The 12,138-nt window shown below is 45.8% G+C and overlaps 1 protein-coding gene across 41 annotated transcripts in view; it reads left to right on the top strand.

Moving 5' to 3' along the window:
- Positions 1–12,138, top strand: part of NRXN3 (neurexin 3) — a 1,566,681-nt gene that overhangs the window by 1,036,633 nt on the left and 517,910 nt on the right. Inside the window, exon 1 of one of the 41 annotated variants that reach the window (XM_059182670.1) lies at positions 1,011–2,427. The exons of 36 other annotated variants lie outside the window; for them this stretch is intronic. In XM_059182670.1, coding sequence (XP_059038653.1) covers positions 2,181–2,427 — 247 coding nt within the window. In that variant the 5' untranslated portion in view covers positions 1,011–2,180. Of the gene's footprint in view, positions 1–1,010; positions 2,428–12,138 lie in introns of those variants that run through there. 4 more of the 41 variants (XM_059182673.1, XM_059182680.1, XM_059182671.1 and 1 more) reach the window with 4 other exon arrangements.

Genomic DNA, 12,138 nt, shown 5'->3' with positions numbered 1-12,138 from the left:
TTATGTATGATGTGAGTGTGTGTGTGTGTGTGTGTGTGTGTATGTTTATATTTTAGCCATCAAGTACTATTCCCTCTGCCCCCCCCCCCCAAATGTAATGGGCTTTTTTAACCAAGGTGAATAGGAAGGAGGAAACCAAAGCTAGCTCCCCTCCCCCAGGTTTAGGAGGGCTGCCCTTTGGGGTTTTGCCTCCAGCCCTCATCATGCAGAGTGCGGGGGAACAGGGAGGCGGGGTGGAGGCCATATCCTCCAGAATGTCACTGTTCTCTGGCAGAGCCCTAGGTCAGCTTCCTCCTGGAGGCACAGATGGCCTGGACGGGAGCGCCAGCCCTCTTCCGTGTCACTCCCGCTCTCCCCCGCAGGTTCAGCCTGGATGTAAAAGCCGCGCTCTCGGGTGCCCAGCTCCCTGGAGGTTCGGAGGCTTCACCCACCCGGGGCAGCGCCCCCGAGGCCAGTCAAGGGCGGGCCAACCGCTCGTCTTCCGCCAGCAGAAGCAGCCCTCGCCCCTTCTGAAGTTCTTTGACCAGGACTGCTGGCGGGGGGACCAACCCCTGGGACCTGAATTTCCGAGAGCGTTCTGTGCACGGGGTGGTGGTGGGCGGGGGGGGGGGGGGGGGAGGAGCTACCTTCTCGAAGGGCCTCCAGCCACCGAACCCCTCACCCTCTGGGGTCCCCAGGCCGCGTCTTCCGTTCACTGTCAAGAGACAGCACGCGGGTTCCCGCCTCTCCCGCTGCGGGTGGGGGCCGGGAGAGTGGCCGCGCGGTGCTGACCGCCAGGCCCGGGGGAGCGTGCGGGCGGCACCACCGTATGCAGCCGCTCCAGGGCTTTTGCTGACTCAAGGGGTTTATTTTTATTTCTATCTGGGGCTACTTCAGCCTTAGCCATCGCCTGCGTTTTTTCTTCCCAAACTGCAAAAGGTGCCTTAATCATCCGAATCTGGCCCAATGCGCCCGAGGGAAGGGAAAGGGTGCTTTAAAAAGAGAGAGAGGAAAGGCTCAACGTCCGTCTGTAGGTCTGTCGGTCTCACTCAGCCCCGCGCACACACACGCTCACTCTTCTGGGAGGGAGCGGAGCGCGGGGAGGGCAGCGGTGTGCGCGGGAGGCTCGCGCGGGTGTAGACGAGCGAGCGTGTACTTGAATGGGGAGGGCCGGGATTCCGGGTCGCTCGGGCCCCTCCTCCCTCCGGAGCCAGCCAGTCCCTCGGCAGAGCGCTCGGGCTGCACTGATTTGCTCTCGGGAGTGCGCTATTTGCATATGACTTGCCCATTTGTGAATTTGGCTCCCCAACTCCTCGCTTCACTTCACCTGTGCCTCCCAGTTCCGCGCACTTTGCCGGCGCCCGCCCGCCTCTCCGCCACTTCTGCCGCCTGCCGGGCACCTCCTCTCGCGTTCTCCCAGCTCGCCCACCCACCTCTCTCCGCCCAGGGCCACGTTGGTTTGGGTGGCTGCTCCGCGCTGGCTTCCCCCTCCTTGCCTCTTTCCCTCCGGTCCTCCTTGTTCTCTTCCTCCGGCTGCTGCTGCTGCTTTTCATCCAGTTGGGAAACCCAGGACGCAGGCGGTTGCTCCGTGGCGCTCTTCCAGAACGCGCAGGGTTAACAGCCTCCGCGCCCTTCCACCGAGATTTCGGGAACGCGCGAAGAACTCTCCCACCTGCAGCCCCCTTTTGCCTGGCAGTTCTGCAGTGCATCGCCTGGAAGTGGAAAAAGAGAAAAAAAATGTTCAAACTGCCTGGATGTTGGGATAAACTAACCTGAGCCTTCTTGGGTCTCCTGCTGCCTCCCCCCTCTTCCTTCGCTTCCACCTTTCCTCTGTGTGGCTTCCCGGAGCGTGCAGTTGAGTCGCCTGGAGATCAGGAGGAAGCCGCGGCGGGCCTCCCCTGACATGTGTGGCATTCCGGGGCTCCCTAGGAGGGTTGCTATACCTGGGTGGACTTTGGCTTTCTAAATTTCAGCCCCGGGAAAGAGGAGCTTTTGCCTTCTTCCTTTTTCTTCCTTTTTTTTTTTTTTTTTTTTTTTAAACTGATTCATCATCTGTCTTGAAAGCGCTTATTCCCTCCCTCTTTCCAAAATCCGGGCAAGTATTCCTGCGGCTATGATGGGCCCTTGGGCATCATGAACTTCATTATTCCTCTCTGGCTGGAATTCAAACTGCCCATCTGTAGTGGTCCAGTGCGTTGACCATGCACCTGAGAATCCACGCGAGACGGAGCCCTCCTCGCCGGCCGGCCTGGACGCTTGGGATCTGGTCCCTCTTCTGGGGATGTATCGTCAGCTCTGTGTGGAGTTCCTCTAATGTAGCTTCTTCCTCCTCCTCCTCTTCCTCGCCGGGGTCTCACTCTCAGCACGAGCACCATTTCCATGGCAGCAAGCATCACTCAGTGCCTATTTCTATCTATCGCTCCCCTGTCTCCCTTCGAGGAGGGCACGGTGGGTCTCTCTGCTCTTTATCCTTTTAATGGGGCATAGCGATTCCTTAACCCACTCGCCTTTCAGGTAATGTCAAGGGTGGGAAGATAATAATAAAAAAAAAATGAATTTAAAATGATAAAAAGCATCCATCGCATGTGCATGAGAGAAGAAAATGTTCATTACCCCCTTAAAGTCTAGTGTTTTCTGCCCCAGCCCTTCAGTTTCTCTAAGGGTTTCTCCTGTCCTTAGCTTTCTCATTCATAGCTTCACAAACACCACATTTCCCCCCTTTGCAACCTTCTGTCTCCTTCACTCCCTCCACCCCAGTGATGGCTAGCAACTTACCAGATCAGTGCCGGGTTTTGCACTTTAAGAATATCCATTCACCTTGCTTTCACCCTTTTTTCAGATCTTGTTTTGGAGCTAGTCATGGGAAAGTCGATAGCAGAGATCCTTAGGTCTTCAGCCTGAAGTTGATGGAACTATTGGGAAGTGGCCTGTGTGGTTAAGGTCAGGGAGGAAAGTAGCTGAGTGTAAGAAGGCAGAAAATGCAATTAATAAAGGGTAGTATTGTTCATTTGGGCAGCTTTGTGATTGTCCACATGTCTGAGGGAAAGACCGGCTATCTCAGAAACTGCACATGTAAGACTGCTAACTACTACACAGGAAGTGATAGAAGAGACAGGACAGAGTCCATTTAGAATTTACCCAAGTGTAAATTACAGTACCTTTGATCCTACCATTTATACCAATGTTATTTCAATTAAAGGTTTCACTGGGAGGCTGGTTCACTCAAAACAGGTATGGTGTGTTTTGCTCCGAACAATCCTCCTTGCATAGCTATTGAAGGAAGAGATTTACGGCTCTTAAAAATCATTTCAGTTCCGAGCAGGCTGCCTCTGAAAGGATGTTGTTTGCCACCAAGGTGGGAGTCTGCTGTAGTAAACTGTTCCAAAGAAGGGATCTTCAATATTTGTTTACTCTGCACTCTACTCTGGTGGCAAGGAGAGTAGGAATCACAGAACCGAATGGTAGGAGCAGCCCTCCCGGGAGTAGCATGAGTGAACCACACTAGAGGTCCCCTGCCCTACCTTGTAGTTTGGAGACCTAGAGCATCCAGACCCCATTTAGAATATCAGTTCTTCCCACTGCCTCCTAGCCGTGGGCTTCTGTTCTGTACCATGCATAGTGTTAAGTGGAGGCACATTGAGAAAATGCCAGCACGTACTCTGGCTCTTTCTGGCTCTCTCTTTAAATTTTATTTGATGGAGTTGTCAAGTAGCTCAGAGCTTGTAAGGTTGGTGGAGAGGGGTGGTGGGAAGGAGTGAATGCTTGATCTTGATCTGGGGGCTGTTTTCACTGCGACTCCCGCTGGGTCTGGTGTGGGCTTTCTTAAATAAATAAATAAATAAATAAATAAATAAAATAAGGAGAGGAAAGAATGACAACCACCCAAAAAGCAAAAGAGATTTCATTGAAATGGAAACTGTTAGCTTCTAAGGGAGAGAGGGGCTGGGGTGGGGGTAGGATTGTAAAGAGTGGGAAAGAGAAAGGGGAGTGGGAGATGGAGAAAGCCAGACAGACGATTACTAATAGCCATAATTAAACATGGAAGGGCTCAGCGATAATTAGCTAAATTTCGCTAATTAGTGTAAATGATCAGCAGGGAGATGGATATTGTGCGTTAGTTAGAGGTTATAGGCTGGCAGAGTCTCGATGTTTTCTGTTCAGGATGTAAACAGTTAAAAGCAGCTACTAGTTAAGTGATGGTATTTGCAGAGCCCTACGTCCCAGGGGTTCCTAAGTCTGTCAATCTCTCTCTCTGCTCTCTCTGTTTCTCTCTGTCTTTCAGCTAAAAGGGCTACAGGGGTTGAGCCTTGCAGAGATTAAACACAGCTCTTTTCTGTTGACTTCATTTTTTCAAGGATCAGTTGTTCAGTAACTTCTGAATCTTTTTGACTCGTTGCCAGTCTGGTTTCTCATTAGCCTGCATCTGATAAGATTCAGTGTGGTGGAAAAGGAGAACGAAGTAAGTAAATGACTAGAGATCCCAGGAAAAGCCTTCATCCACCACAGCTGTGGCGTGCAGTGAACCCCAGGGTCTGGCATATCTAAGATAAGAAAACTCAAGAATTCACCTCTTGAGTATCCTCTTTCAGTCCTGAAGTCTCATCTCATTGATTTGGGGCTTGGAGAGTGAATGCATCTATATTAAGTAGGCTCCTTGCATATTTAATTAATGTTTTTGAGCTTAAAAACAAGAGAAGCAGCAATCAACGAGATGCCCCAACCCCTGACTCCAGTCCCACATCCAAGTTGTGACCTTTAGTGTCCTGAAAAGATCAGAAGACCCCTCGGAACTTTGCTAATGCATCTTTCATTCTTACTTGGAGTACATTTGCTTTCTCCTAGTCCAAGACAAAGGCTTCCCTAACAGCAATTGTTTTAAAAAAATCTTTTGGATGGAGGCAGTAGGAGGCACAGCACCATGAGACTAATGTTATTACTAATAGTTTTCTGCCAACCTTATTCCCGAGTTAAAAGCAGCAGTCTCCATTGTCTGGAAAGGACTAAATGCCCTTCATTCTGCTATAAACTGAAAACTAGAGCCTTGGTCCAAGAACTTTCTTTGAACTTGGATATATTTGTTTGTTTGTTTTATGCTGCTTCCCCTTGCTTATTTCCTGAAAAGCGAGAAGTTCTCCAGTTGTCCTGTTAATCAGTTGTTTTCACCCCTCCCTCCAGGCCACCCTGCCTGGGTGGCCTAGAGAAGGCTGTGCTCCTTTGTGAGTGCAGGAAACTAAGATCACACGTACCCGAGGCACCCAATACTCTCCCCTTAGGACTGTGTCTCAGGACAGAATGAACTGTCTCTTCTTAAGTAGGATCTAGTAGATTTCCCCCCTTGGTTGGTCCCTTCTCTCATTTAGGCTCCCTGCTTTCTGCCATGCTCTGGCCTACTCAGTAGTCAGCTAATATTTATTGAGCATTTACTATGTGTCAGACTGTGTGCTCCTTGCTGAGGATAGAAATCTATAAAAGACATTGTGGTGTTCAGCCAAGAATAGTTTCAGGAGTATTTTGATCATCTATGAAAGATAAGTGCTTCTCTAATGTACAAATATTGGGGGGGGGTGAGGCTCCAACTACTAAAGCAAATTAATTAATACACCACTTAAATAGTCTTTATATAAAGTACAAATTTACATTCTTCTGTTGTTTAGAATATCCCTGTAAGTATTTTTCATCCTCAACTTTATTTTTAGGCTTAAATAACATGCTTGTCAATGTCTTCTAGGTAGTTTAGTGGTACGGTAAATATAAATATGAAAATACATTTGTTTATCAACCTTCAGTTTCATAAAGGAGGTTTGTATATTTTTTCTCCTCTCTCACCTTTAAGAACTCCAGTGAGCATCTACCTAAAAAAAAAAAAAAAAAAAAAAAAAACCACTTTCATACTTAATAGTTTAAAAAACTGACTTTTCTGAGAATCTAGACCTAGTATATGCCTTGCATTTTATCCTACATAAAATAGCCAGCCTTCCTGACTGGATGCAGGGGAACTCCTTGGGGACACAAAACTCAATCTTAAAAGGGAACACACCAGAGTGTATTTAGAGGAAATTCTCCTGCTCAGAAACCAGGGGTGGGGTGTGTGTGTGTGTGTGAGGCAGAATGAGCCCTCTTTGAATCATCTCAGCAGAAGTGGTGGTCATGGTCCAGCTAGTGACACATGTGCTGGGAGTCCTTCTTCTAAGAAACTGTGCTTGTCATTCATTGTCACAAAGACCTACCACTTAAGTTTTTCCAGCCATGAGGCTTGTTTTACTCTGATCTGTTGAGCACTTTCTTCTGCTCAGCCAGCTGCTTCCTAACCACATTCTCTCTCCCTTCCTTCTTGGGATTCAGTTTGCTGAATAATTCATAATGTTGGTTGACAGATAAAATTATAAGATTTATATGTCTTTGGCCTTGGTGATGAATTAATTAAATTGGTCTCTCCTTCTTTCTCTCCTCTAGATGCATTGTTTTTCTTCTCTCAGATTTGCTGGCAAGTGGTAGGTCTGGAGATTCACTTGTTCTTGAAAGAAAGATTACCAAAGGAAAATTATAGTATCCTACTGTAAATTTTTTCAGTACTTTCAGTGTGGATCACTGTAGCAGGGAGAGGGGTGCAGGGGCCGGGGGGGAGGGGGTGCTGGCATGAGGGTTGTCATATCCTAGGGACAGGAGATGAGATTACTGAAACAGTTGTTTTCAGGAAAAAATAAACAAACAAACAAAAATCTTCACCAGACTGGGTGATGGCTGGAATTCCATTGTAAGAACTTTTTTGTTTTATCATCTGATTTTGAATCTAGGAGCAGTGACATACTCCATTTTACATTTTAGGGAATGAATTTTGTGGATCTCAGAAGGCTTGCTTCACTAGGACCCTGGGTGATCTGAGAGGGAGACAGGTCTCTGAAGATAAACCTTGAACTTACCCACATTTTCCTCCATCTATTAGTTTGTTAGAACTGCCATTTTAAAAAAAAATTTTTTTTTTTTTTTTTTTTTTTCCCACAGACTGGGTGACTTAAACAATAGCAATTCATTTTTGCACTGCTCTGGAAGCTAGAAGTCCAAGGTCATGCTGTTGGCAGATCTGGTTTCTTCTGAGGCCTCTCTCCTTAGCACCTTCCTATTGTGTCATCACATGGTCTTTGCTCTGTGTTCATGCATCCCTGGTGTTTCCTTGTGTGTCCAAATATCCTCTTCTGTGAGGACACTGGTCAGACTGGATTAAGGTTCACCCAGATGTCTCATTTTAACTCAATCACCCTTTTAAAGGTACTATCTCTAAATGTGGTCACATTCGAAAGTATTTCAGTTTAAGGCTTCAACATACAAGTTTTGGGAGGACACAATTCAGCCCATTAACGCTCCTCCTCCTCCCCTAGGACACAATCACTGAGAAAGACATAAAAACGTACTATTCAGTGAATCTCCGCTAAACTCAGACTTTCCCAGTGGAAATATAAAACCTGCAGTGACAGTGGTAATAATTTACAAAACTGATGAGATAATGCCTCAAGAGGAAAAATCTGTTTATTGGGAGAAACAATACCAGTAGGTTTAGTTCAACCTTGTGTTTGCCTTCTTATCAGTTCATCTTGTGTGATCCAGTCTATACCTAGTTCTTTTTTTTTTTTTTTTAAGATTTTATTTATTTATTTGACAGGCAGAGATCACAAGTAGACAGAGAGGCAGGCAGAGAGAGGCGGGGAAGCAGGCTCAGGCCAAGCAGAGAGCCCAGTACGGGACTCAATCCTAGGACCCTGAGGTCATGACCCAAGCTGAAGGCAGAGGCTCAACCCACGGAGCCACCCAGGCACCCCTATACCTAGTTCTGTTTGTAGACTAGTTCCATTGGACTCTAGCCATGTGCTCTGCAGACAGACTGCACCATCTGCACTCCAAGACTCTCTCCCCTTAGACATGCTGCCATTCCAGGCCAGATCTCCCTGCCCACCCAGTAACTTCCTTCCTTCGTAAACCACAGTTTCCCATTTTTTCCTTTCCTAAGACACACATCACCAATTCCCTTCACATCTCACTCTTCAGGGGGAAAATATTAAAGGGTGAAATCAGTATAAACTCCCACTTTTTTTAGCAACTGAAAAATAGGTCCTTTTAACAAAATATCAATTTCATTATTTTTGGTTGGATTTTTATTTTGTTGAAAGTTCATCTTCAAGTATAAACAGGAAGTAGTCTGTTGACATCACGACATGTCATGAGGCTTGGGGAGAGAGTGTATGAGGATCATCAAGCAACTTGACTGCTGTAAATCCCAAGCGATGTATCCGAAGCAATCCCAAGCTCTTTGTGGAATGAGTTTCTTGAGTGTTGTTTTCTTTCATTTTTGTTTTTGTTTCCGTATTCAGATATTTTCGAAAAGTGACTTTTGAGAGAATACAGGCTCATGAGTCTGTCAGGTGAATAATGATGGAAATGGGCAGCGCAGTGGTAGTGACCATGGGAACAATGAACTGAAAGGTTTAGAATTGGAAGAACTAGTTCTTGGTCTTTTTCTTGTCACTTCAGAACTTTTTGATCTTGGATAAGTCATGAGGCTTGACGTTGACTCAGTTTCTTCATCTCTAAACCGAAATAGCAATAATAATACCACCCAGATGTCACAGAATTATGAAGAAATTAAACAAGTTGTGCTTGCTATGTTGCGAGGTACTGTGTAGAGATTAAATATTCTCTGAGAACTATTTTAATGATAACTCTCTTCGGGTTCCTGGTACAAAGTCGGGCTTCAGTGTTGAATGGCTACTGGTTGGTAGTTTGAGGTTAAGGAGCATGCATCTATCGCTTCTCCTCATTTTCTTATCTACAGCAACACTTTTTGCCTCCAAGGGGAGACAGGTTTGATATGCATTTTCTTGTTTATGGCGCTAAAGGAATATAGCATGTGTGGTCAGCTTGTGCTTTTTGATAACATGTAAAAAAAAGCCAGACCGGGCAAAATGTAGTCTAAGATGACAAGTAGCAAACTGTTTAGAAGCTGAGAAATCTAGTGACATAAAAGGGGGAGAGGCCCCTAAGATATATTCTGAGATCATTTTGGAAATACATAATTGGATCATGCTTCTGGAAGACGTCTGCTGAATTTAAACATTCCTATACGATGCTTAGCACCCATTGGAAACTTGAATCTGTAATCTGGTTTATACTAAGAAAAAGACAGGTCTTTTTAGGACTACTATTTTTAGATCTAGAAATAGAGGATTTCTTTAGATGTCCCTTCTGGTGCTTCTACTCACCAGGACTCAAAGTTATAGAGGAGGTGGGAGCTGGGGAGGTGCTGGAATGCTTAGAGGTGACTTAGTGGGGCCCGATTTTAAACCAGAATTCTTCTTGAGAGAACCTGATGCTGGTCCATAGATGTCACGCCTAAATTTTCTCCCTGACAAACTCTGTGACTTTGGATATGACATTTTGTTTTTAAGTCACATTAGGCTCTATAAACCTATCCTCTTTCTTCTTCTTCTTCCTTTTTTTTTTTTTTTTTTTTAAGATTTTAATTATTTATTTGACAGACAGAGATCACAAGTAGGCAGAGGCAGGCGGGAGGTGGGGGGAACAGGCTCCCTGCTGAGCAGAGAGCCAGATGCGGGCTTGATCCCAGGACCCTGAGATCATGACCTGAGCTGAAGGCAGAGGCTTCAACCCACTGAGCCACCCAGGCGCCCCCTCTTTCTTTTACCTAGAGTTTTCTGAATGTCATGGAGTGCGTATGCACCTTTACACTGCCACTGCAGAAAAATTGGCTTTTTCTTTTCTTCCTCATTTGTACAATGAGTGGGTCCAGTGAGATGATCTCTTCAAATGGTTCTCGACACAAAGATCACATGCTTCCCCAATCCGTACGCCTTTCAACATGCCACTGCATATCTTACACAGGCATTTTATAGGTTTGTTTTCTTGATGCCAAACCCATGCCAAAACCGCAACCAGGTTTTCCCTTTTCCCCTCTGACAGAAGCAGCATCACGTGCAAGAATGGCACACTGTGATCTTAGAAAGCCCGCTGTCCAACTTCACCACAGCGTCATGTCGAGACAGGAAGAAGCGCAGCCTTCATTTAAATGCATCTTATCAGCCCTAGAAAGGAATTCTGTGTTATGTTAAAAATGCTCTGCTGTGTTCAGCTGTATCAGAGCAGAGGGCAGCATGCCAGCAGAGTTTTTAAAGAGCAAGTGATTTATGTCTACTTCTGTCAGAGTTTTGAGAGACTTGCTCGGACCATAGACATTCACACACCTCCTGGGTACCATGCATTCCTCCAGTAGTTTACATATATGACTCCATTGAATCCCCACAAATCTCTAGTATTCCTAAGGTTACCACCATCTCATACATGAAAGCAATGAAACTTAGAGAGTTTATGCATCTCGACCGAAGTACTATGGTGGTAGAGCCATAATTCGAACTCAGTTCTCTGCACAAATTTCTGAGCCTTTCTGCTATACCATGCAGTCGCTTAGCTCAAGAGATAGGAAGCAAACACAGCAAACTCCTTTGTCAGGAATAAGGCGTACAGGTTAATGAGACATTTCGATTAATGTAGTTGGCACATCTTTGCAAAACATCTACAAGTGTCCAGTTCATAATAAGTATTTGAATGTTTATCGTCTGCCTGAACCCATTCTGACCCAAGGAGATACTCATTAGAAGGAGCAGACAAATGACACTTCTATACTGATACATGTTTTTTGAGTGAATGAGTAAATGGCTGAGTGAGGTGCCTCAAGATTGGCTCTTGTTTATTAGGAGAGGAGGGATAGTCATTGATAGAAGTGGCGAAGGTCAGGGGAAGTCACGTATTTCTCAGAAGCACACCAACAGGTTTATAGAGTTTAGAGATTGTCTGGCCTTGCTATATACCAGATGACCAAGGTTTGGAGTTGGCTATAGGCATCCAGTCAATATCAGAGTTGGTGGGGAATTAGGCAGTATGACTCCAACTCCACCATCCTCTTTTTACTCCTTTGCGGGAGGACCGACTTCTCACTCCTTCAAGACCCTTTCTCAGATCACAACACTGTGTCCCATCTCTCTTTCCACAGATTGATCTTTCTTTTAACCAGATGAAGTCCTGTAGGATTAGATTCTGCCAGGAAAGGACTTCTCTGGGCTTCTGTAAAAAATTAACATTCCATGTACATTTTTCTAATAGGTGCCTGGCTTTGTGCTAAGAGGTAGGCTTTTTTGGGGTGTTTGGAAGGCTTTCTCTGTATGGGAGACCCCAGGATGGGAAAAGACTCAGATTCAGGTTCCTGTGTAGGGAGACATTGCCTGTCCCAGTTGGATCTCACTCCCTAGAAAGCAGAGGAAAGTGGCCTATGTACTCACCTCTCTTTTCCCATCTGGAAGCCACAGCTGAGTTATTGTTCAAAGACATGTCCTCTGACCCAGTCCCCACCTCTTGCTTACCAGCTATGGAGTGGCTATGTGAACAGAAAACCCCTAGCAACCATCAAGCCGTATTTTCTGAGCTACTGCTCTCACCCTCCCTCTTTTATTGTTTTGAAATATTTCTGCCACCCCCCTACATTAGACTACAACTGTGTATACTCTTGAGTGACTTTCCCCCAAACTATGAATTTCAACTCTTTCTGAGACAGTCTTTCAGAGTTTGAATATAATTACACGCTTTGGGGACAAATTGTGGTTTTTGCTACATAAGAAACTAATGGAAATGATCCGCCTGTTCCTGTAGTTTACAGATTATATGCTTCAGAACTGGGGGTATATTTTTAGGCTGCTTTTCTGTATGGCACATTAAAATGAAAGTGAAGTTGGGGGAAGTCACCTCAGTGGCTAGGCAGGAGAGCAGGTTGGCAGAGCACAGCATTAAGCTGAACCAGTGATGGGTGTTTTACTTAGCATTTATTTGTATTGTCCCTTTGTTGTTTGATGCTGTCCTGGAAAGGAGAGAAGTGGGGGGAGAGTGGGGGCTGGGGGGAGAGGAGATAAGCAGGGCCGGGCTGTCTGCAGACACTCAAACCAGGGAAGGAGACACTCAACCCCCCAAATGCAATGAACACTTTTTAGAATTTGGAATTGTCTCACGGAGACCTCTTTCTGGAGACCAGGCGAGACTTGAAGTCAAGTGCACAGGTGTGGCCGCATCTGCAGGGACATGGACTTGGCCAGATCCTTCTTTTCA

The sequence above is a fragment of the Mustela lutreola genome, chromosome 7, assembly GCF_030435805.1.
Source record: "Mustela lutreola isolate mMusLut2 chromosome 7, mMusLut2.pri, whole genome shotgun sequence".
Taxonomy (NCBI): Eukaryota; Metazoa; Chordata; class Mammalia; order Carnivora; family Mustelidae; genus Mustela; species Mustela lutreola.
Note: the sequence above shows the minus strand (reverse complement) of the source record. Positions and strands in the feature narration are given on the sequence as shown.